Source organism: Trichomycterus rosablanca, chromosome 7 (genome assembly GCF_030014385.1).
Source record: "Trichomycterus rosablanca isolate fTriRos1 chromosome 7, fTriRos1.hap1, whole genome shotgun sequence".
NCBI classification, from domain to species: domain Eukaryota; kingdom Metazoa; phylum Chordata; class Actinopteri; order Siluriformes; family Trichomycteridae; genus Trichomycterus; species Trichomycterus rosablanca.
In genome coordinates this window covers 35,651,986-35,677,105 of record NC_085994.1, presented here as the reverse complement: position 1 = coordinate 35,677,105, position 25,120 = coordinate 35,651,986, and the positions used below count along the sequence as shown (strand labels likewise).

Here is a 25,120-nt window from a genome sequence, read left to right as displayed (position 1 = left end):
AATATGCAAACTTCACATATAAAGAACCAAGACAGATCAGGACATTCTTGCTGTGAGGTGACAGTGCTGCCCACCGAGCCACCATGCCACCATAGTGCTCATTCCAGAGTAAATTTGGAATAAGGCTGGTCTGGTTTATTGCAAAAAGCTGGAATAAAACTAGCTAACACTCTTTTTGATGGTCATACTTGTCCCTTATAAATATATTGAGTAAATTAGTTGAGAGCATTTTTCCAAACGTGTCAGCAAATGATCCAACAAGAACAACATTCCTCAGTGAGTGGTTGCTAAGATTTCTGTGCATAAAAAGAGATTCCTTGGATGGCACTGCTTCTGTAATGGATATCACTGTGTGGGCTCAGTCATATTTTGACAAAGCTTATTTAATTGGTAATAAATGATAAGGAGAACTGTCTACATATTTCCACCCATAAAGTGTAGTAGAGGGCAGGACCTTTTGTGTGCCTAAATGACACATTCAAAATCACTGCTCCACTTACTATTCGTGCGAAAAGGAAATCCGTAAACAGTTACAAAATATTATTAGTCTTTTATGAGCTTCTTGTTGCCAGGAACATCAAATCTTTAGATAGTCATTGCGATTATATCATAACAGCCTGGTTTATAATTATTTATTTCCGCAGTGCAGCTGGAGGAGAAGACGAACCCGCCTTAAGCAGAAAGCTGTGAATGTAAGACGAGATTGTGCTTCCTCTAAAGTCTGTCTGTTCACACATAATACTGATCTAGCCCAGGGCTAACGCTATTAAACGTGCTGACAGGCCGAGGCTGGTGCTGCTCACCTGCGGATGTGTGTGACTCACCTTTACAGGGAATCTGATCCAGAGAGATATAGGGACGACCCGCTGCCTCTGGGCACCAGGTGCATTGTGGGGCCATATATAGGGTGTCTGTATTTAGATCAATCATACCCTTATGCTGGAAACTAGTTCAGCTAAAAAAAATTCTCATTTACATTATTTGTCACGTAAGAGACGTCTTTGGATTTCGACGAGTTCTGCGACTTCTTTTTGTGTGACTAAATATTTTTGCCCGAGCAAGATCTCCCAATTATTTATAATTTTGTATTGTAACAAAAAACTGATTGGTCAACGGTACACATACAGCACAGCTAATTGTTGGTTATACTCTATGTCCTTTAACACTCTGTATCCTAATCAGATGCTTTTAACGGCCATTAAAACATATCTGGCACAACTCTGGTTAGGTTTTTGTTGGAAAGGCCTCTACAAATGTTTTATTTTAGCCGTTACAAAATCAATGTGTGCTTGCATTCAATGCTTGCCATGGTGATGGTGGACGCTGGCGCATCTGGCTGCCGCTACCGTTATCGTATTTTATCATATTTTATTGTATTTTTATCGTATTTTCTTTTCATTTTTATCTTTGTACATACTCATGTTATTGCTACCGCTCCTGTTGCTTTATTTCTTTTTCATCGGATAATCTCAGCGCCTGTTGGATACTAAAAGACTGTGGTGTGTGTGTGTTGGATCATTTTAAAAGACGCGGACGCTGGTACGTTTTCTTCACATCCTGAAACGGTCTGGATTACAATTTACAGTTACGTGGTGAACGGTGGGTGAGTTTTTCCTGCGATCGGCACAATGTTGAACTATTCTGCTGACCAGCTGATGAAGTTCAACAATTACACTACTCCATCGTGTATTCTAGTCATCAAACAGCTTGGACTCCTTCGCCGGCCTCGTTATATTCACAGGGGCTCCCGGAGGAAGCTTGTCCCAGTGAGAGTAAGGAACTGCTCGGATGGTAAAGTGGGGTTTTCTAGGCATGCGCCGTATACTCCCAATGGAGTATCTCCGTGTAGTCTCGAACCGCGTTACACCTGGCTGGTACCTGTGGTTCCTGATCAGCCCGCTACACACCTCCAGCCACGGCAGAGACTCCGAGCCAGAAACAGAGGAGTTAATACTGTCAATCTCAGAGCACTGGAACACACACCGTTACTGCAGTCTCACTCTGTGTCAGTCCATATGGCACTGATAAATGCGCGCTCTGTCCACAATAAGACGTTTATTTTAAATGACTTTTTCACTTCTCATGGTTTGGACCTGTTGTTTTTAACTGAGACATGGGCTACAGGTGGTGAATCGGCTAGCGACTCCGCCCCCTTCTTGGAACTTTGCCCAGTAGACTGCGGTTTCTTCAGTTTACCTCGGAATACGGGTAGAGGCGGAGGAGTTGCGGTGGTTTTTAAACAGCGTCTGAGATGCCAAATGCTGAATATTGGGACTTTTAAAAGTTTTGAAGCACTGGTTTTTAAATCTCACTCTGTTCTTCCATTACTCTGTGCAGTAGTTTACAGACCTCCAAAACCAAACAGCGACTTTATCACTGAGTTTGCTGAATTCCTTGCTCTGATTGTACCTATGTCTGACAGCATTCTGCTTCTTGGTGATTTTAATATTCATGTCTGCTGCCCTGATAAATATCAGGTGAATGATTTTAATCAGCTACTGGACTCTTTTGGTTTTATTCAACATATTCACAAGCCCACCCATATGCAAGGTCACACACTTGATTTAGTGTTTTCATCTGGTTTTGATATTGACAAACTAGATATTGAGGAGGCTAGTTTCTCTGATCATATGCCAGTAGTCTTTAGCTCAACTTTAACTGCGCATTTCCCTGCTCCTGTTTTAGGGCACTGGTCAAGGATTATCACTTCGTCCACATCTAACGATTTTTCCAGAGCCTTTTCTGACATGTTAAAATTGCCCAACTATGGTCAGACTCATGCTAATGTGGATGAGTTAGTTACTTTTTTTAATTATAACTGTTCAGCTGTTCTGGATTCTCTTGCCCCTATGAAATTTAAACGCTTAAAACCAAAAGTTCAGCCCTGGTTAAATGCATCCACACAGGAAATTAGACAGGCTTGTAGAAGAGCGGAACGGAAATGGAGAAAGGACAGATTGCAAGTAAGTTTGGATATTTTTAAAGGTTGCCTGGAAGACTATCAGCTAGCTGTTAAGTCTGCTAGAGAGGCATACTTTTCAAGCATAATTGCCAAAAATTATAACAGACCTAAAGTACTGTTCAGTACAATAAATTCTTTACTTAAATCATCACCCGAAGTTGGAAATGTTCCTTCTTCTAGAGTATGTGAAGAGTTTTTAAACTTTTTTGTGGAAAAAACGGAAACAATTAGGTCTGGCATTACTTACTTGGGTATAGATTCTCCACTTCCACCGCCGTGCCCAGGAATGTTTGAAAAGTTTGAGGCTGTTTCAATCTCCGAATTAACAGATTTGGTGCTGAAAACAAAGCCAACAACCTCCCCACTTGATGTGATGCCCCCACAGATAGTTAGGGAGACATTTGATATATTAGGACCTTTTGTCCTGGATATCATTAATACTTCCCTTGCCACTGGTACTGTTCCAGCATGCTTTAAACATGCTGTAGTTACACCTCTGCTCAAAAAGCATAATCTTGATGCTACAGTGGTTAGTAACTATAGGCCGATTTCTAAATTACCATTCTTGGCTAAATTGATGGAAAAGGTTGTATATTCTCAGCTTTTACCATTTTTGAGTAGAGATGGTATTTTTGAGATTTTTCAATCTGGCTTTAAGTCTATGCACAGCACTGAATCTGCTCTTCTGAAGGTGACAAATGACTTGCTACTTACTGTTGATGAGGGAAATTGTGCCATCCTCATTTTATTGGACCTTAGTTCTGCTTTTGATACTGTTGACCATGACATACTTGTTGGTCGCCTGGAAAAGTGGGTGGGGTTACAGGGAGAGGCCCTGAATTGGTTCATATCTTATTTTAAGAATAGAACCTTTTCAGTGAATATTAGCAGCTATTTCTCTTCTTCTGCTGATGTCTCTTGTGGTGTTCCACAAGGGTCCATACTAGGGCCCCTCCTTTTTTCTCTCTATATGCTGCCATTGGGTCAAATAATTAGGAAGCACAATGTCAGCTTTCACCTGTATGCTGATGACATACAGCTTTATCTTCCCATTAGACCGAATGACAATGGCTCGTTAACATCTCTTAGCAGTTGTCTTGAGGACATAAAGAGGTGGATGGCTGACAATTTTCTTCAGCTGAATGAAAGCAAGTCAGAGGTTATCGTTTTTGGGGGTCCTCATCACATCAATAGTGTCTCCAATAACCTTGGTCACTTGTCTACATGTGTCAAAACATCTGTGAGAAATCTTGGTGTTATCTTTGACTCTGACCTCCGATTTGATAAACAAATCAACTCTGTGGTAAGGAATAGCTTCTTCCAGCTCAGAAATATTGCGAAGATTAAGCCTTTTCTCTGCTATTCTGACCTGGAAAAAGTTATTCATGCATTCATTTCTGCAAGAATTGACTACTGTAATTCTCTGTATATTGGGATTAGTCAGTCTCTGTTGCGGCGCTTGCAGGTAGTCCAGAATGCAGCAGCAAGGTTACTGACTAATACCAAGAAAAGAAACCATATTACACCAGTCCTTGCCTCACTACATTGGCTGCCTGTTCAGCACAGGATTCATTTTAAAGTGCTTTTATTTGTTTTTAAAGCGCTTAATGGTCAAGCCCCGGCTTATCTCAGTGGTATGCTTTCTCCCGCAACCGCACAGCGATCTTTAAGATCAGCCACTCAGAATTTGTTGACTGTTCCTAGGGCTCGTTTGAAGCTAAAAGGTGATCGTGCATTTGCAGTTTATGCTCCGAGGCTATGGAACACTCTACCTCCTAATATTCGACAAGCACCTTCGGCCGCTGTTTTTAAATCACTCCTAAAAACATACCTTTATAAGCTGGCATTTGAACAGTGAGGAGCCGTGGTAATTATAATTGTTTAGTCTATTTGTATTTGTTTTATTTTGTCTCTTACTCTGTATTTTTTATTTGGTTCTTACTTTTTTAATATATTGTTGTGTTATGTATGCTTATTCGATGTACAGCACTTTGGTCAACGTAAGTTGTTTTAAGAGTGCTTTATAAATAAAATTTACTTACTTACTTACTTACTTACTTGGGTTATGGCCCTCTTGGAACACTCAGTTTTTGCAATGCACCAGTTTAATCAACAGTAAAGTGTTCATTTGTATCAGTTGCATGGTAGACCTGTTTTATGACAGCAGGTACAGTACCGTTTGGATTGGAGGCCACATATTTTGTCCTGCAAACATACTTCTAGTCATCATAACAAATGATAGTGAATTTTTCTTAAATCCTATCAAAAACTTGTGGTCAATGTGATCAGCACACTTTACATCTACCTTTAGGGTGCCAGTTTTGAAGCAGTGACTTTATTTTGTTTTGCACCAGAGTCTCTAAGCCTTAAGTGTTGCTGCAAAGCTGGTAGCATATAATTTCCTTTATATAACTGATTTATTACACCTGTTAGCAGCTGATATGATGTCCCATATACTTTTGCCCATGTAGTTTATTTAGATACGTGACATCAGCTTGAATAAGTTTAGATGGTTATTATGAATTAATGGCAGATTCTGTTTTTGCTACAACGCTTAAGCATTTTTAAGGGGTTTTTTTTGGGTCACATTTTTAATTTGTCAGATTAAAAGCAGTAAGACATTTCACACAGTTTTAGGAGAATAATGTTACAATATAGACATGGTAATCAAGAGATTAAACCCAAACAAAACAAGATTTAATATTAAAGCAATTTGTTCGATGATAAAAATGATGGTACTATAAAGGTAATGTATTATGAAAACATTCATGTTTCAGACAGATTTTGTCGACTTAGGAGCTGGACTTCTGCGTGTCTTTCTAGCCCTGATCACTTAACCAGACTCGTTCCACCAAAAGCTTTGAGCTCAACATCAATGTTTCTGCACTTGACTTGATTTACAAAGCAGATCTGTTCATGTTAAATCTTAATAGAAAACCCACTCGCACTTTTTATTTTATTTTTGCTTTAACATGAACACGATGTGTGTTTAAAAACAACCTTGGGTTTATAATTTCCATAAAATAATTACATTGCAAACCAGTCGGTGAAAATAGTTTTATAATTTTTGTGCTCTTAAGCATATGATAAGGGGTGTAAAACAGAAGCCAGCAGTGCTTCAAAAAAGTTGCAGGTTGACCTGAAAACACTAGGAACAACATTTATGCAGAGAACAATAACCAACAAAACTCTCCCTTCCCAGCTAAAAAGAAGACCAGAACAATTTTCAGATAAACAAAACTAGTCTTTAGTAAGTCTTTTGACAATAATTCAACTCAATATGGTTGGGAAAAATGGTGGTCCAGGTGTTTTAAGGAACAGCAAACACCACAGTAAGACACAAGGCTTGGGTTAAAGAAGCTCCATTGGCCTGCACAGGGCCCTGACTAAAACAGAGCCCAATTGAACAACTTTGGAATCAACTGGAGCATCAGTTGAGGCTTTCTTGACCAACTTACATTAATACAAATGCTTTTTTGACTGAATGGGCACAAATTCCCACTGATATGACAAAGTTTTGTGAGAAGCCTTCTCAGAAGAGTAACTGTTGTTCATCATCAGATCATCAGAGGTATTACCACTATACCATATAGTGTAACTCAAGGATGATTTTTTAAAAATATGTTAAAAGCTGGCCTAGCCAGTTTCCTAAATTTTGAAAATGACTCTGGGGGGAAAGTGATTAGTGAAAATGAATGAATTAATTTTACAAGAGTGCAGAAGAGGCAGGAAATAAGAAATGATCCAGAAGTTCAGGCTGATTGACAACTAATGGCTTTTACGTGACCCTGCTGTCAGTTCCACCCGAGTGGTTTAGCCCCATGTCGACCTCTGTCAGACACTCACAGCCAGTAAACCTAAACAGGTCAGAAACTGCTTAGTGCATCTTACATCTATTGGGTTGATATGTAGCCTGGTACAGGTAGGATTTGGCTGCTTTGTCTTGATTACAGAAAAAGAGCTGTTTAAATTAATTCAGAAGCAGGCATTTCACTTCATCTATGCTTCATAGAGCCTTTATACTGAAGCTTTACCTTTTATTTCTTTTACAGTAGGAGTAATTTTGGTTTGAGTTCACGTCACCTTTAATTATAACTCAGCGTCAGTGACCTGTATCCCTGACATCAAACCTCATTTGTCTGATTGCTTGTTAGACCCAATGGAAGAAATAACAGTGAAAAACTCCATCCAACTATAGGCTTGTTACGACTTTCCATTCCAAACCCAAACCTCCCTCTGTGCAGGTTTAACAGCCTCACCACTTCTGGGAATGCCTACAAGATTTTATGTGTGTCTGTGGAAATTTGCACCCATTCGTTAACAGAACGCTTGTGAGCTCTGGCACTGATATTGATCCTGCAGGCCTGACTCAATCAATGTACCAATCTATCTTAAGGACACTTAATTGTGTTAAGGTCATGGCCCTGTGCTGGCCAATGAAATACCTCCACACTAAATTTATTAAATTATGTTTATATGGACCTTGCTTTGTGCACAGGGGCACAGTCATGCTGAAAGAGAACAGTACTTTTGCAAAGAAGACCCAAAGTTTAAGTCTTTTCTTCTTTTCTAAAAAATATAAGTCTGTTTGGTTGCTTTTTAAACATAACATACAGTACATTATAAACTAGATGCCAAATAAACTTAATGTACTCTATTCAAAATGTGCAGTCTGAGACAATAGATTTCACCAGTCACGTTAATTTCTTTATCTAATTTACAGCTCCTTGAGTCTAAGACTATTTTAATACTAGTATTAGACAGGATGTTCACTCTATCTTCCAAGGACTAGAGATATCCAAGAATAACGACACAGAGAGACACAGACACCTCTAGCTCTTGAAGACATTCTCTTCTAGCCAAAGATTAGATACCCAAAGAAAACAATTTTACTCATAAATTAACTCACTAAATCAGACTGGCTAAATCTCTTAACCATCACAAATCACTCAAACAACCAAGAATTACACAGTAACCATACTGAACAAAGTAGTAATATATTTAATTTACTTCTGCAGTGAGTAAATGCCATTAAAGAAATAAATCCCAGATGGATGAGCATACTCACACGAGTACCACTATCACTGATATAGTAAAAGTATCCGGACCCCTAATTCAGTGTCTTGTGAAAGACCCACTGGCAGCCCAACTGAAGTCTGTTTGCACACCTGGATTTGGGAAGATTATCCCATTCTTCCTGGCAGGTCTTCTCAAGCTTCATCAGATTGGATGACACGCATCTGTGAACTGCTAATTTAAGTCTCTCCACTGATATTTAATAGGGTTTAAGGCTAGACTTTATCTGGGGTAAGCTAAGGCTAGGTTTTGGCCTGTGTGGGCACATGGCAAAAACTTGTTAGACATTCAGTTCCAAACCCATGGCCAATAATATTAAGTTAGCCTGTTTTTACTCCTCCAAAAACTGTTACTTTCCACCATCTGTCTAATATAAAAATGCACTTAGCAGCACACACTATTTTACTCTGACAGTTTCTTTATACACACACCTTGTCACTGTACAAGACCTACAGCAGTGGAGAAGATAAATGCTGCTTTAACATTCCAGGTTGCCAGGGATGAAAGGAATTCAGCCTCATAAGACAGGAGAGCACTAACCTTTGAGCTTGAGGAAAAAAAAATACTGGATACTTAGAGCACAATTTATAACCGCTCTACAAATTGAGATCAAGAGCAAACCTAATTCAAAGTGAAAAGACTACTTACTGACTTCTTTTTACTAAGGTGCCAAAAGAAACTTAACCAAGTACTAAACAATGGGAATAAATGTGTTTGTCACGTCATGTAGAAAGATTTTTTTGTTTTTGATTTGTGCTGAAGATTTAAACAGTAACATTCCCAGTCGAACTATGTAAAGGTGAAAGCTCTAGCTCATCAATACAGAGACAAGGGCTTGTGTCTTGGTGGTGGGAGGAGACTGGTCTGGTGGCTTACAGACTTATTTGACCATGTAGAGTAAAGAGAGCACAGTGTGATCTTCTGTGGTGATAAAGCTCTCTGTAGAAATCCACTACTGCCAGTAAAAGGAAATAGCTAGACGCTGCACATGTCGGAGAAGGTGTGGACTAGTTGTCCTCCTTGTCCAGTGTGGGTGTTGTGCACGTAGCAGAAGCAGCAAGGGCAAATTGGGGGGAAAATGCAGCAAAATGTATTCATTAATATTAATAAAAATACAATAATTAAGCAAATATAAAGCCCAGCTTTTGACAAATATTAATGTGCAAAAACTAACTGGACTGAATACTTTTTAATGGATTGGATTTAATGAACAGCATTAAGGGAAAAACAATCTTGTCATGAATGTATTTATAAGCAATCTTGTAGAGATCTGTTTTATGATTGTAGATTATATTATACAGCAGCATCCAATAAAAGTCCTTGTACGCTGACCTTGCAAGGATTGACATTAAATTTAAAAGCATGCTTTCATCCTTTATCCTTCAAGTGTATTCTTCCAGGCAGATAGATCAAGCCCGGTTGGCAGCTTGTGGTGGCACAGGCAGTAAAAGCTAATAACAGACAACTGCGCAGGATTGTGTCTCGTTGCTAAGCATGGCAGCGGTGCATCAGTTGCTGGTAGCTTTTAAAAGTGTTTTTTGATTGATAGAGCTGCAGAAATGTAGCATCCCACTAACACACTCATTTGCCTTGTTATAAATAACACGTTAACGTCAGCCCGATTCTGAGCGATGACTGACTTTTACATTACCATATTTAATCACCTGGCAGAGCTGCGCTAAACAAAGAGCGGATCGAAGGAGATGCTAATAAAATGTATTGCTGTAAACCCAGCCGAGGAAAATAAATTTACGAGCTTGTTTATGAAGTTTGTTCCAAACTTTGATTTGTTTTTCAATAGCGCTTTATTTAATGTAATGCTTTTACAGTGACATAAGTGATCCGCAAATCCCAACCCATCAAGAGCTGGCTGGCAGCTTTGCTTCACACAGTCAATCCATTACATGAACATTTTAAAGGAACATTTGGATTAGGCCTGTCACAATTTGGGTGCCAATTTATTGATTAATGTATATGCACAACTAACTGCGTTATGTCCTTATGGTCATAGGGGTAGAGAAGATATGTTGTGGATACTGGCTGTCCTGAAAGTGGCCTTTAAGGACCGGGATTGTCCAACACTGCCTTAAAGGCATAGGCACAGAGCTAGGGGGTTGACGATCGCATAGATTTACGGTGATCAGGGATGTCTGGCTGCTGTCGTTCTGGCTCTCACATATGATCACTCAGGTTTGTTGATAGTGGGAGAGCCACAAACCATTGTAAAAATCAATATACACAATATACACATAAATTGTACTTGACTTGTTCATTTTATCTACGTTGTATTTTAAAAAGCCCAAATTCTTTCGATGATTGAACCTTTCGCAGAATCGTCAACATTTTCCCTTGTGGCTAAGATGTAGTGGTGTTATGTTTTCCCACCCATTTTGCGACATTCTACCAACATGTATTCTGACTTTAGATAAAATTTTTATAAAAGGAAAAGCTTCCATAGGACCCCCACAGACCAGATATTATTTAGGCAGTGGACCAGTCTCAGCACTACGATAACACTAACATTGTAATGATGTGTGTTAGTCATGTTGTACTAGTGTTAAATGGGTCAGGTAAGGCAGCATATTTAGGGGTTTTAAATACTGTTAACATTTACCTGTCATGCTAGCACATATTGTAGGTCTACAGTTCAAGACTACAGCAGTTTTCATTTTCCGGCACAGCTTGAGCGCTACGCTCTTCCCAGGATCACCTTAAATCTATGTGTGATACTTGTGACAGGCCTAAGTGTTTCTTTCTAGTTGCAGATTTTCAAACAAATATTCATACTCATGGGGTGATTTATTTTTTATAAGATAAAAAAGTACCATTTGAGGTGCCAGATATCTTAACAAAACATGAGCAAGACATGGGAATGATTTCTACTAAAAATAGTAGCTATAATGTAACAACTAGCGAACAGAGTGAATGCCACTGAAAGGCTACAACAGCAGCGGCTACATTAGCGTACCTCCATTGACAATATAGAACAAAAACAATAATGAGTAAAAAATGGCCAGCTATCAGTTCATATATCCCAATATTAGCATATTTTCACATCAGGCAGTTGTTTAGTCCTTTCCTAAAGAACAAAAGGACATTCATATACAAAAAGCCACAAAATTAGAGATTAGGGTAATAAGGAGTACAGCGTAAATATATATTCATATTTATAAATTTCTAACTGTATTTACACGTCATTCAAACTGTTCTGACAATCCATTGTTAGAATACTTTTCTAAATGAAATGCACTTTTCCAAAGGAATTTTGCTTCAAGGGGGAAAAGAAAGGTCCTTGTTTATAAGCAAAATATCCAAAACATTTGTAACATTCATAGACCAGGTCCCCTATTCATTTTCCTTCTTTTTGCTCCTTTTGAAGTCCAGTGAGAGAAAAAAAGGGATCCGTAAAAAAATGAGTTCATCCATTCAGACGCTCAGATCTGTTCCAAGTGCCCTAAAACCCATCTGCAGCATTAGAGGAGTGTGTAAACAACTAGTCAATGCTGTACTAGGCAATACAAAAAGTTTATTAAGTCCCAAATCCTCTATGTCGTGTGCGCTGTGAAGATCAGTCCATTTCTGTCCAGTACCGTCCAGCTCAGTAAGTCCAGCTCAGTATCACACGACAGGAAGTGATGGTGCTTAGCGCTTTTTAAATGCCACTACACGGCTTGGATTTGGGGGGAACTTGGGTAGGCAGGGTTCATCTGCGGCAGGTTCATGGGAGAATACAGAGTCTTCGCCCGACGAGCAGGTGGAGCTGCGCGTGTCTGGGAAACTGGGGGAGTACTGGTCCAGATTGACTGACAGGTCCAGATATTCCTTTAAATGGATAATAGAAATGATCAAACGTGTATCTCTTTTGTTTTGCACTTCACAACAGCACTCAACTGGTAGATGATGATTCGGGAATGGAGACTTACCTGATTAGATGTCATGGACAGAGTACGATCAAGGTCCTCCACAAGCTGTTTGAAGGTGGGTCTCTGAGAGGGCACGGCGTGCCAGCAGTCCCTCATCATCATATATCTACAAAGAGAAGAAGCGCAAATTGGCATAAATGGTACTGAGAATTATGTGAAATGGAAAAGAAAAACAGAACTGCAAATAGAGTAATTCAGAAATAGATGGATCTTAAGTCTCTCTTTAAACAATCATGAATCAATGAACAGATCTCAACAGATCATAATTAGAATAAACAAAATATTCTAATTATGATCCATTATTCTAATTATGATCTGTAAAGTTGTTTATTCTAATTAACAGATCATAATTAGAATAAACAAAATAAAATAAAATAGGTTAGAGACGTGTATAGTGCAAATGTTAATACAAACAGCTCCTGGTGTAACAGGATAAATGCCTCAATTCAAACTGCTGATATTAAATTGAATTAATGCCAGAGTCAGTTTTTTTTCTTTAATATATACTATAAAAAGCACAATTTCAACAGAAAACTAAAAAAGTCTCCAAATTAGCAAAATAATCAGCCCATTTCAAAAATTTAAACATAGTCAGACGTTTGTAAATGCATTTAAACTTAAGTGTATATCTTACAGTTCATGGGTGCAGGTAGAGGGACGGTCCATACGATGACCTTCCTTCAGAAGTTTGAAGAGCTCCTCTACTGGTACGCCTGGATATGGCGAACCCCCCAGGGTGAAGATCTCCCACAGCAGTACCCCGAAAGACCACCTGCCGAAGAGACACAGTCACAGCATATCATGTTTAAAATTTGAATGTACACGGATGGTGCTAATACTGTAGTTTTAATGTTAAAGGGAAATGATAGACTCACACGTCACTCTGGTGGGTGTAGATTCGGTCGAACAGAGCCTCTGGGGCCATCCATTTCACCGGTAAGCGACCCTGCATTGAGACAAATCCAACAATTATTTTGAGCAAAATGGAGCTTATTTGCAGACAGGATATTACAATTGGTTATAGTTAAAAATAAGAGCAAATTAAATATTCTATTTTGAAAATAAGGCAGCACTGCACTAGGGTCCTTAAAGGGACAATGGTAGCCTAGTGTGTCTGAGCATTGGCGGTTCATTTCCAGGCTCTGCTATGCAGCCACTGTTGGGCCCTTGAGCAAGGCCCTTAACCCTGTCTGCTCCAGGGGCGCCATACAATAGCTGACCCTGACAGTCTGATGCCTCCCAAAAACATGAAGAAAAATTAATGGCTGATATATGTTGTCACTAAATATGAGTGAGTAAATGGGCTGAATGTGATACCATGAAATACATTGGCACCCTGTGTAAAGTGTATTTCTGCCTTGGGTCTACTGAGATAGGCTTTGGACCCACAGACCTGACCAGCAGGAGGCAGTTGATTTGGAACATTCTCAATAAAGAACAAAAACCTTTCACAGCTATTAGAAATCTAATTACTACACATAAAGTTTTACAATCTGAACCTGTACCTGAGGTACCTGACCCTAAATGGAACTATCATGGCACACTCACGTTGGTGGTTTTCTTGTAGTAATCGATATGGTGGATGTCTCTGGCCAAGCCGAAGTCTGCAATCTTCATCACGTTATCATCGGTCACCAGGACGTTCCGAGCTGCCAGATCTCTGTGAATGCACTAAACACACAAAAATAAAATGAACAAAATGATACGGGACAGGACAACATGAATTGTGAGTCATTGCAGTCCTGAAGAGCGAGCTGCAATCTCTTAAGTGATATCCCGGCCAGATCTCAAACTGCAACCTACATCATTGGTAGTGCACTAATTAGACATTCTATTTAATACAGGAAAAAATATGGCCTAAGCTTCACCTTCAGAAGGCAGAAAATGGCTTATAAAATTCAACTCAACATTATAAAATGCCACACCCAAGTCAATCAAACCAGAAATTTCTGAATGGGACTTGTACCTTTTTGGATGCCAGGTACTCCATGCCTCGTGCTACCTGGTATGCACAGGACACCAAGTCTTTAATAAACATGGTCTCGACAGGAACCTGATCTGGGTTGTAGCAGTACTCCATGCCCGGAGGCCTTCGGGCCCTCAGGTACTCACGCAGGTTTCCTTTAGAGGCATACTCCACGATGACGTACAATGGACCTGAAAGAAGACACATGCACCAGTCTTTAACAAGCACACAATTTACTAAACACATGATTCATCATACAGAAGTAGAAGAAATAATAAAAAAAAAAAAAAATCACACTGAATCTGGCACCCTCTAAATGAGAGGGGGAATGGGTTCAATTATATACATTTATATTTATGGTACTTAGCTAAGGCTTTATCCAAAGCCAAAGTGTGAATAAAAGAGCTGAAGTATTAATGCTTTTTAAGGCAATGTATTAAAATAAGATCATAATATTTTCCCGACATGGGCTAGCTGTTTTTCTACCATTTATCAAGGAGGATTTCATTTTCTTAAATGAAATGAAAACCACATAACATTTAAGGAAAAATAAATCATACAGTATATATCAATCCCATCATTGAGGTCACATCATCTTATTGATCCCCACTGACCCACATCATGCATCACCCAGCGTACCATCATAATATAAAAACCACTGAGAGAAGAATCCCGGCCCGCTCTCTTACCATCCTGTGTGCATGCGCCCAGCAGGTTAATTATGTTCTTGTGTTTGCCAATGATTTTCATCATTTCCATTTCTGAAATGAGGTCGGACAGGTCCTTCTCTGTGGCGTCAGCTGAAAAAAAAAAAGATATTTTAATTTATTTAAAAACATGAAGACGTTGGTATTACTGCACTACAACAACAACAATGCAGTTTAACATCATATAAACGATTAACAATAATCATTTGTTTTTAGAATCATGCCTTTCCATGTACAAAGCTCCAAACTTGCTACAAAACTAAATGCTTATAAGTAAGGCCCTACCTAATTCACAGCCGTGAAATAAGCTGTTTCTCGTGTAATATGCAATTTGATGTGATACTCAAAATTTACAGTTTGTGTTTAGCAATTTAAAATTTTTTATTTGCGTAGCGTTCAAGTGCCTCACGTTTACTGGTTAATTTGCACTATGAGGCGTCCTAGCAATCCTACGGCAATTCAGTTAGCAATCGCTTAGTCAAAATGTCCAAGATGTTAAAGTGTAAAGCAGCTGAACACACTACTCAGGTAACTGAGTTTGGAAAACTCCCAACCAATTCTGTGGGACAGAACATGAAGCCTCACATCGTTGCTGAACGTTCCCATGGAAAAAAAATCCATGAAATCTGTGATTTTTGAAAAATGAGGTCCGTAAAATTAAGCACATTTTCCTGTGAATTTAGTAGGGCCCTAATTATAATGTATTTTATGCATATAAGTAATTTTGTACACCTGAGCTCAGTAATTAGAAGGGGTGTTTGCATATCGTCGGATGTATTGTGTGTAATGTATAAGGATTAGAAATGATATCCAAAGCAGAGAGTAGGATTAATTCACCTAAATGTCAGTCCTCTCTCAGAGATTCATCAATAGACGCCTTTATGTTGGCACTCATTACAATTCAGTTTAGAATAGATGTGAAGCTTGAGATGTGAGTGTTGTAATGACTCTGGTCATTAGCAAGCTAAAATGGTAAATAAGAGTGTGTGTTTTGGTGGTGGTGTGTGTTCAGTGTATGGACATGTGGCGTGGAAAACACATGTGACTCGGAGGACATCTTCACCACATTAGTCTTCATAATGACTATACCCTCACTCTTAACCCCATGTGACCTTATCTGTGTTCCAATGGATTGTTATAACAAAATTTTGGCAAAAATACTCACATTTCAGCATCTTGACAGCCACTTTGGTCACACGGTTGGGTTTGTCCTTGTCCATTCCTACAACTTCTCCCATCACCACCTGACCAAAACAGCCTTCGCCCAGCGGTTTTCCCATCACCAGCCTGAAAAAACACAGACCTTCAGATATATGCATGTACAGGTCAAACTCAACAGTGATCATGATGCCTAGATTTTTTTTTAACAATGCACGATTGGTTTTGAGTATTGTTTTCTTTAACTCTAGCTATCAGTGAAGTGGCAAGTGACCATTTATTTACTATGTAAGTACCAACCACAGAGCTGTGATTCATACAGTAATGATATGCCAACAACATGCCAATTTTAATTGGGATGTTTTAAAATGTATGCAAACAAGTTATGGCTTCACTGAATTCCTCTTACCAACTTTTTATTTAAAAAAAAAACCACACAATTCATTTGGTCATTCAAATAGCTGACTTAATAAAAGACTCCTCCTGATCTGGACCAGTGGCAACACAAAAACTGGACACATGGTAGCAATATATACTTTGGCAACATACAATGCAACACTCATTCACTCACGAACTTAAACCTGGGGGGCAAGCTGCCTGTTGTACCCCATCTGCATGTTTTAGGAGGTAAGAGGAAAACCCAACGGAAAACCATACAGACAGGGAGGGGCATGCTAGGTTTCCGAGGTGAGGATCGAACCTGTGGGAGCAGCACAGGGACCATGCTAATGTTCTGTCCCCACTCTACCAGCTGCATCATGTCTTCCTTTCCTTTAGTGTTATTCCCTAGCACATGCCCCAAAATCACAGGTACAAAGAGGGCTGAGAGGCTACCAAATTGTGTCCATTTACTTAGGATTATCATTACACAATTAACATAGTGTGAATGTGTTTGTGTATTACTTGTCTCGGAGCAGCTCCCATCGTGGATCTTGGGGCAGTTCATATTCGGACACTCCGGCCAGCATGGGGGAACCACTGGAGGAGAGACGGGAAGGTCTGACCAGCATCACACCTGAGTGCATGGACGAGCTGGAGTCCACTGACACCTGTATGGAAACACCTAGAAATTACTCTCCGTTTAATAGTACTGCATCAGTGAGTGAGAACTAACTAGAGTTTGTGTATGAATAATTACTTATATGAATACAAAATACAACATATGCTATATGTGCAAAAGTATGTGGACACCCATACTAATGATTGAATTTAGTTGTTTCTGCCACATCCATTGCTAACAGGTGTATAAAAATAATATGAGGTAAAAGATATGCTTTTAACATATGGGCAACAATCTGAAATCCCCCTTTCTGTTTCTGTCCCTGAGACCCAAGCAAAGTCTATCGAGACATGGCATGACTAGTTGTGGTATGCCTACATAGATCCCTGGTCTCAACCCAACTGAACACTTTTGGGATGAATTAAACCTTCTCTAAATTCAGTCCCTGACTTCAATAACTCTATTGAGTAATTGGGCACAAATTCATACAGACACACTCCAAGGTATTGTAAAGGCTTCCCAGAAAAGTGAATGATGTTGAAGCAACAAAGGAAAAAGAAAGCACTCACTCGTCCATCGCAGGGCTCCCGGAGGAAACCCACAAAGACATGGGGAGAACATCTTGCTGTGAGGCCACTGAGCCACCCAAAATAAAAAAATGCCTATGGTTTTTGCTCACGGTCAGGTGTCCCAATACTTTTGTCTATATAGTGTAGTGCTGAATATTTAGATTTATCTGTTTCTAAAAATTTTAAACTGTGGTTCCAGTAATCATTATTTATTTATACTTACCTCTGATGGACTAAAACCAAGTATTTCACTGTAGGCTATGAAATCAAATAGTCATAAACTGAACAGTTCAAAGAATAATGACTAGAAATGCATCAGCATAAAATAGCAATTCAAAAATACTAGGGATTTAATGTAGAATGTATTTTTAAAGACAGTTATCTAACAATAACCCTCAACCTAAAATTAGTTAGAGCCATAAAAGATTAGTGTTTATATAACTTTCAGCATAAGGATGTCTGTATTTATTATAAATTTTATTGAATCTACAGCTGATTAACATTTCAGTGTGTTGTTATTTAAAACGTACACTGTATTAATCCTAACAGATCTACTGAATATTTGAGAACATAGTGAGTGTTTGCAATAAGGTAGATCAAACCCCCTATCTACTTTCTGTTACCTGTCTGCGCAGGGGGATGCTCTTGGCCAGCTTGTGGACGGCCATCTGGCTGTTGAAGTTGTTCTTCTTGGACGAGCTGTGCATCTTGACCAGGACGGCGATCACTATCATCACGCAGATGAGGAAGAAGCCCACGCAGTAGATCAACACCTCTAGGTACGTCTGGTTGGGCAGCGGGGTCGGTGGCAAAGCTGCTCGAGAGACGCAATGCGAAGGAGGCATAAAAGGGTGAAATTTTGAGGGTTTGTGGGTAATGTGGGGGTCTAATGGACCTAGTTCTCTTATTAACAGAGAATGCCTTTTATTCCAGGCATGTGGTCTCATTTCTGGAGCAGCCGGTGGGTTTGCTTTACAAAATAAGAATTTGTTTACATGAGACCAGGACTTGAAGAGGCATTAAACTAGGTTGAAACTAGGAAATGTACTGAGTAATTTGTTTATGTAAATTTCTCTTAAATTAAGTCTAAGGGCAGCTGCTGGGCGGTTAAAAAACTTTTATAAAAGCAACATTTTTGGAATGACGTTTCATAATTTGTTACTATGATTAATCTCTACGCATGATTGGAATATTTTTTTAAATGGGTAAACAATTTGTGATTATACATTACACATGACTTTATAGTTTACGTAGACTTATAAAGCACGTGTACATCATGTTATTCTTAAAAGTTCATCATTTTTGTAGCAATTTGTGTGCCTAAATGACTCAAACAGTCAAAAAGACCTGTAGAAAGTTCGTTGTGGGGTTTCTAAAAAAATCTATAGCGTCTACATTTACACACATCAATGTAGATTGTGTCAATAATTCAATCATTTTATTTACCTTTGTGGTTTATTCCAGGTTAGTGATTAATAGACTACAGCTGGTCAGGTTTTAGTGTTTATTTCAATAGGACTAGTCTGCCTGCAACTAATAAAGAGTACATAAACAAGTGGTGTCTTGCCAAAGGTTGGAAAGAAACTCCAAACTATGACCTCATGTTGAGAGGAAATTTGGTCAGATTTAATTTAAAACCAGCAAAACCATGAATTAAAAGCTACATAAACATGGGTGATGCTGTCAACAGTCATGCAAGGTTAAAATTCAGTGTTTTTAAATACAATAATGAATTAAAAGCAGAGGCAGGTGCTTGGACCATGATGATATAAAGCTTGCTTGACTGTGGGTGGTGTCACCCAAGTTCCAGCAGTTTGTAATTCAGTGCAGATCTGCGTTTTTGAAGGTTCATGGATTACACTGACCAACCTTGGCAAGAGAACAATTTCTCAAGTGCTAGTCAAAAAGCCTTGTTTATATGGGAACAGAATGTTTTTCTAATTGGAAACCCATATTAAGCTTTTGGGCAGTATTAAATCAGAGGTATTTGACTATTAACCCTTTAATTGTCTCGCCAAGAAAATAATGTTGAAAAAAACATTTCTTTGCATTTTTTTTGTTTCTTAAGACTATATTAACAACAAACAATTATAATTTATAATAATATTATAGAATATTAAAAAATAAGATATCATGGATGGATGGATTTCAGCTTCTAGCTTTAAGTTTACATACAGGTTAGATAGGCTGCTTTCTTAAAACCACAATGTCATCTACCAATATTTTTGAGCTTAACATGTCAACCAAAGAGAAGATACAGCCCATGTTTAAATACAGCTTTTTAAATGTTTATTTATGCATTTTCTCCCATTTTTCTCCCAATTTAGCATAGTGAATTTGTCTTCCGCTGCTAGGGGATTCCTGATTTGCAGTCGAGGTGGGTATATTGCTGCTCACGCCTCCTCCTCCGGCCCTTGGCAGAACCCTCTTTCACCCATGCATTTTGCACAGGCACCTCTCTATCTGCCAGTCAGGGTCCTTACACAGAGTTTGAAGACCCCACCCACATAGTCCGGCCATTCCGCCCTAGCAGAAACGTGTCTGCTGCAGGCACTGCCAATTACGTCTGCTAGATGGCCCAGCTGACCGGTGGCCATGCGAGTTTCGAAGTGAGGAGTTCAGAATCTCGGTGCTGGTGTGCTAGGGGAATAGGGGTTAATCGAAAGGTCACTGGTTCAAGCCTCACCACTGTCAGTTTGCCACTGTTGGGTTATTTAGTGAGATGTTTTACCCTCAACTGTTTGGATTGTATTTGATCATAATTGTGTGTTGCTTTGGATAAAAACATTTGATGAATGCTTCAATGACAAAAATCTATTAAATCAAATTAATCTGGCTTATTTTTTCTTGTGTTCCAATCAGTCAGAGAAAAGAACAGCTGCAGAAATAATTAAAATCACATGTATGTAAACTTTTGACCTTTGTACACTTCAGACATTTCCTTTCATTGTCTCCAGAAGTGTTGCTTTAAAACCGGCCCTCCAGAAATGAGATTCTTATACTAACATACCTGAAAAAATAGTAATGCACTCCTAATAATGAATGTACTATTATCTGACACACCACATGCCCTCACCCGAACAATTCACCACCCAAACACACAACACACAAATACCCACAAATACAGAAAAGTAAAAAACACCCTCCGAGCCCTCTGACACAACAGACACCCAGCACAAACTCCTATTGTAGCTTCATAATCACGTCTTTCAAGCATCAGGTTTCAGACTGCATTCTTCTGTTCGGAGAGAAGGAAACCACTGCTGGTGACATTTGGCAGCCTTCGTCTCCAGATAAGATTGAAATGTCCTGTATAAACAGTTACATAAGCTGCAATGCAAGCGATGCCAACTTTGCTAAAGATGACAGCTTGGTTTAATGCGAGCAGACACTGGTAAAATAAATGACGCTGCTTTGCATGTTGGCTAAGACGCTAGGTTCTAACCCAGATGGTACATGTCAGCGGCGCATAATCGCAGAGCTAGGTCATGGGCTAATGTTACCAGATAAATCTGGATGATAAAGCTATTTCTTACTCGGAGGAAGCAATTTTCCTCAGCCTTAAGGCTTTGGAAAGGAGAAGGAGGAACAATGAACAATGTAGATACATTTTCACCCCACATACACACACAACACAAAAATACACAAAGCACACATATTTAAATCTATAACAGGGTGTCCGCAGGTGTCCTTTTGTTAGAATGGATTCATTATGTACACCTGAACTTAAAAAGATCATTTATTATATTTTATTTACTACTGACAAATCAGGGATGCTAAATATTTGTGTGACATCACTCTCTAAGCTCCACAGTTATAAACCAATCACATATTATTACCCTGGACGGGGCGCCAGTCCATTGCAGGGCAGACACACATACACACACCCCTTCACCTACAGGGCAATTCAGTGTCTCCAATTAACCTGACATAGTAACCTGACGCATGTTTTTGGACTGTGGGAGGAAACCGGAGCTCCCGGAGGAAACCCACAGACACAGGGAGAACATGCAAACTCTGCACAGAAAGGACCCGAACTGCCCCGCCTGGGGATCGAACCCAGGACCCGACAGTGCTACCCACCGAGCCACCCTTAATATTTTCATAGCAGTTAAAATGTAATTTTTAATAAATAGTTGGAATAATAAGTTCATTGACACTAGTAAAACACATAATATCAAACTAATTAAGACAAGTTAAGGACCTCCAGACACCCTGTTATGCAGGGTTAAACCCTGTTATGTAATTAAACAACATCAAAATATTTACACTGTAATGTACAATCTAATCACTTTTTCATTAAGAAACTAACTGTTGTGTAATGGTAGCTGGAACCTCTATATTTAAATGTGTTTTTTTACTTTCTTTATCTAAGAAATTATTAGAAAGAAGGTCTGAAACACCATACAGTAAATAAGAGTGAGACCGGTACTGAAAAACCAACACCATTTACACAAGAGTGTTCTATGTGTTAAGGCTTTATTTGACAAGCAGTTTGATAAACCAAATCCATTTTAAATGGATGCGCTCACATTTAAGAGCCGTTTATCAAATCAGATCCAAAGAGCAGGCTGAGAAATCATTTCACCAAGAAGAAATGATGTCGGCACTGTGCGCTCTTTGAAAGCCTTGTCAATTACACCCAACACTGATGTTAATCAGAAAAGTATGTTTTTGTTAGTGGAATGAAGAAAATAAAGGTTTATAAATGGAACTTGTGCAACCAGGTCAAACGACTGCTTCTCTAAAAGCGGACGTCTTTATTTGATTAATTGTTATGCAGTGGGTCTCGCTAAGTTCTACATTTCAGGGTTTGTTTTTAATTGGGGGAGGGGGGGTGGAAATGGAATTTTAGAAGAACAAATTAGATTCATTTTTTTAAAAAGTGCATTTTTAAAGACAGAAAAGCCATGACTACAGAATCTAATATTAAATAAAAACTTGTTTTCCCTTTTAGAGGTCAAAATACAATCTGCTTCCTAATGTAAGACATCATCCTGTTAAAGAGACAAACAGTGACTCCACTTACTTTTTCAGAAGTTTTAGTATTGGAATCTAGTTTAGTCAGCTACATGTTTCTAGATTATCTGTAGTTATTATAGAATTTCAAATGTACTATAGAGAAGCTAAACAGTGACTCCACCCACTGAAATGAAATTATTAAAAGTACTCTAAGCAAACTTGCAATGAAAACTAGTGCATTGTGGGATCTGTAGATCTTTTCCTATTTAAATTCATGCAAAGCCCAACATAATATAAACTTGTGTATTTTTGCTCCTTGTTCCATTATTTAATTATTCTAGGTGTCTTTGCAAACAACTCTACAGTTGTAACTATTCTGTTAGATGTTTAGTGTATTTTTTATGTCAGTGGAGTAACTGAATGAGAATTTTCCTACATAAGAAACCTACTGCACATGTGGCTAAGCTTTACTCATAACATCCAATAATTATTTAAACCTCAAAAGAGGTGGGATGTCAACTTCTCAATTTCGTTGATTGCAAGTGGTTTGACTTGGCACCAAGTTCCTCTTTCACTCAGAAAGGCATCTCATCATGGTTTGCACTCCTAAAGGAGCAGACCATGCAGAGGAAGTAGCTTTCACACAAAATATGACCCTTTCAGCCTCAGCACACTGGCCACTGCTATTATAATGAAAATCAGGTGTTTAGCCAAAGCCAAAAAAGCTAGAAATAGTGTGCTTTGACCACACGAGGTAACCACAAAGATAAACCTGATCTCCTGTGAGCTAAATTAGTTTTAGGAAGTTCCAGGGCCGCTCGGAGACCAAACGGAGGTTTTGCAACACATGATGGTAATTTATTGTATGATTTTGTGGTTGAAATGTTACAACACTGCACCACTATGGCTCCAACGTGGTCGTATCCTGCTAGTTGCAACAAATACTGATTGGTTCCATTTCATCTCAGCAGCCTGTAATTAAAGACCCAGGGTGCTTTGGCTGAACAGGGTTTTTTTTGTGTGAGCAGTAGTATGAGAAGGAAAACCCGAAAAAAAGAGCACCAAAAGAACCATAGATACCTTCATAGACAGTCAACCATGCAGAGTGATGCGAATGGCCGATAGAGTTGCCAGCCAAGCACGTGTACACCCCCGCGTCCTCTAAAGTAACATTCTTGAGTTTGAGCATTTCCATCTCCTTATCCGTTGTGTTGAGGCCTGCCGTCTGAAGACAAGAATCACAAATGAAGCAGGAGAGCAATACCCCGGAAATCAACCCAGAAAAAAAGAGCAGGGTTTGTAATCTAGAACGGCTAGAGTGATTTTCAGAAAGCACCCAGGAGAAAAAAAAAAAAGAAAGTAGATCATGGACGGAGACGGAGGTCCGCATGGCCCTCCACCCTTCATTACAGAAGATGTAATGTTTTCCCAGTTGATCAAAGTAGCTCCTGCGACGACCCTGCTGATTAGATCTTTGGTTAGTACGAAGACGAGAGCTCAACCTTCCGAGGAAACCAACACCTGGGGATCAGGAATCAATTCAATGTGAGGGTGGCCGTCCACCAACCTAATCAACCTACGTTCCATCTCTACATGCACGAGATGGGCTACATGGAACTCTACCCAGCAGAGGACTCGCAAAGGCATGGACTGAAAAACAAGTCAGGTACAACAGATAGACGGGGAAGAAATACATAAAAAGGAAAACAAGAGACTGAGATGCACATTTAAGAGAAAAAGTACAGTCTAATATATCTATACCCCTGATCAGTACTAGTGTCTTTTCCAGGGTTGGCATATTTTGACAGGTTTTGTTTTATTTCTTGTCTTTGGGGGACGGTGGCAGCCTAGTGGGTAGAGCTTTGGGTTATCAATGTAAAGGTTGAAAGTTTGAATCCTGGCTCTACCATGCAGCCACTGTTGGGCACTTTAGCAAGGCCCTAAACCCTCTTGGCTCCAGGGGCGCTGAACATTGACTGACCCTGTAATCTGACTCCAGCTTCCAAACAAGCTGGGTTATGCGAAGTTTGGGTCTGTTCTTGTATTGTCTTGGGTAAGGGTTTCTTTCATAGTTCCAGGGATGTGTAGTTGTTTGAACCCCTCTTTATTGCACCCCTACTGTTTCATGTTACTTCTGGTATCCAAAAAAGGAATTAAATGAGGGTCGGGTGGTGATTACCGATGATTAATATGATTCCTTAATCAAGTATTTGTTAAATAACCAAATAATTCATAAGCTGAAAAATATACAACTATTATGTTAATAGTGCTTCTACATGGTACTCTTCTACATCTTGGTGGCTAAACTAGTGGAGGATGAGGTCTGATTTCTAAATAAAAAAATTATTTTAAAGTTCTGCAGATGATTTTAAAGCTTTCTTAGAACAAAATATTAAAGGGGTTCAATTAGAATGCAAATTGTAAAATAATTTTGGGTAAATTCGGACATTGGCACATCACACCAATCATGTTTTTTTCTATTAATGGGACAAACTATTCTCCTGCTACCTTCAACATAGGTACTTATGCTACAGGTCAACTTGGCAATGAAAACAAAAATAGTAAAAAGGTCCAGTAAACAGGTGCTAAAGAGAAAGCAACAAGACTGAAAGGACTAGAAAAAGGAAAGCGTTCTAACTGAGCTGTTTTTGCTTCATGAGCAGAGGTTATGGCGTCTCTCATGGTCTCTCAGAAGACTGGAAAAGCCTTTGAAGGTCAGACAAGCAGAAGTAATTCAGAGAGCCAGAAATGTGCCCTTATTAGGAGGACACATGGTAAGAGACGAGACAAGACAAGA

General features: G+C 39.1%; 1 protein-coding gene across 1 annotated transcript in view; it reads right to left on the bottom strand.

The window, feature by feature from the left end:
- Window positions 1–10,818: 10,818 nt before the first annotated feature.
- Window positions 10,819–25,120, bottom strand: part of fgfr1a (fibroblast growth factor receptor 1a) — a 50,474-nt gene continuing 36,172 nt past the window's right edge. The window contains exons 8-18 of the mRNA XM_062999311.1: window positions 23,404–23,548; window positions 17,985–18,175; window positions 16,696–16,841; window positions 15,800–15,921; window positions 14,617–14,727; window positions 13,928–14,118; window positions 13,510–13,632; window positions 12,837–12,907; window positions 12,596–12,733; window positions 11,962–12,067; window positions 10,819–11,860 (exon numbers count right to left, since the gene is read on the bottom strand). Of these exons, the coding sequence (XP_062855381.1) occupies window positions 11,681–11,860; window positions 11,962–12,067; window positions 12,596–12,733; window positions 12,837–12,907; window positions 13,510–13,632; window positions 13,928–14,118; window positions 14,617–14,727; window positions 15,800–15,921; window positions 16,696–16,841; window positions 17,985–18,175; window positions 23,404–23,548 (1,524 nt within the window). The 3' untranslated portion in view covers window positions 10,819–11,680. The remainder of the gene's footprint in view (window positions 11,861–11,961; window positions 12,068–12,595; window positions 12,734–12,836; window positions 12,908–13,509; window positions 13,633–13,927; window positions 14,119–14,616; window positions 14,728–15,799; window positions 15,922–16,695; window positions 16,842–17,984; window positions 18,176–23,403; window positions 23,549–25,120) is intronic.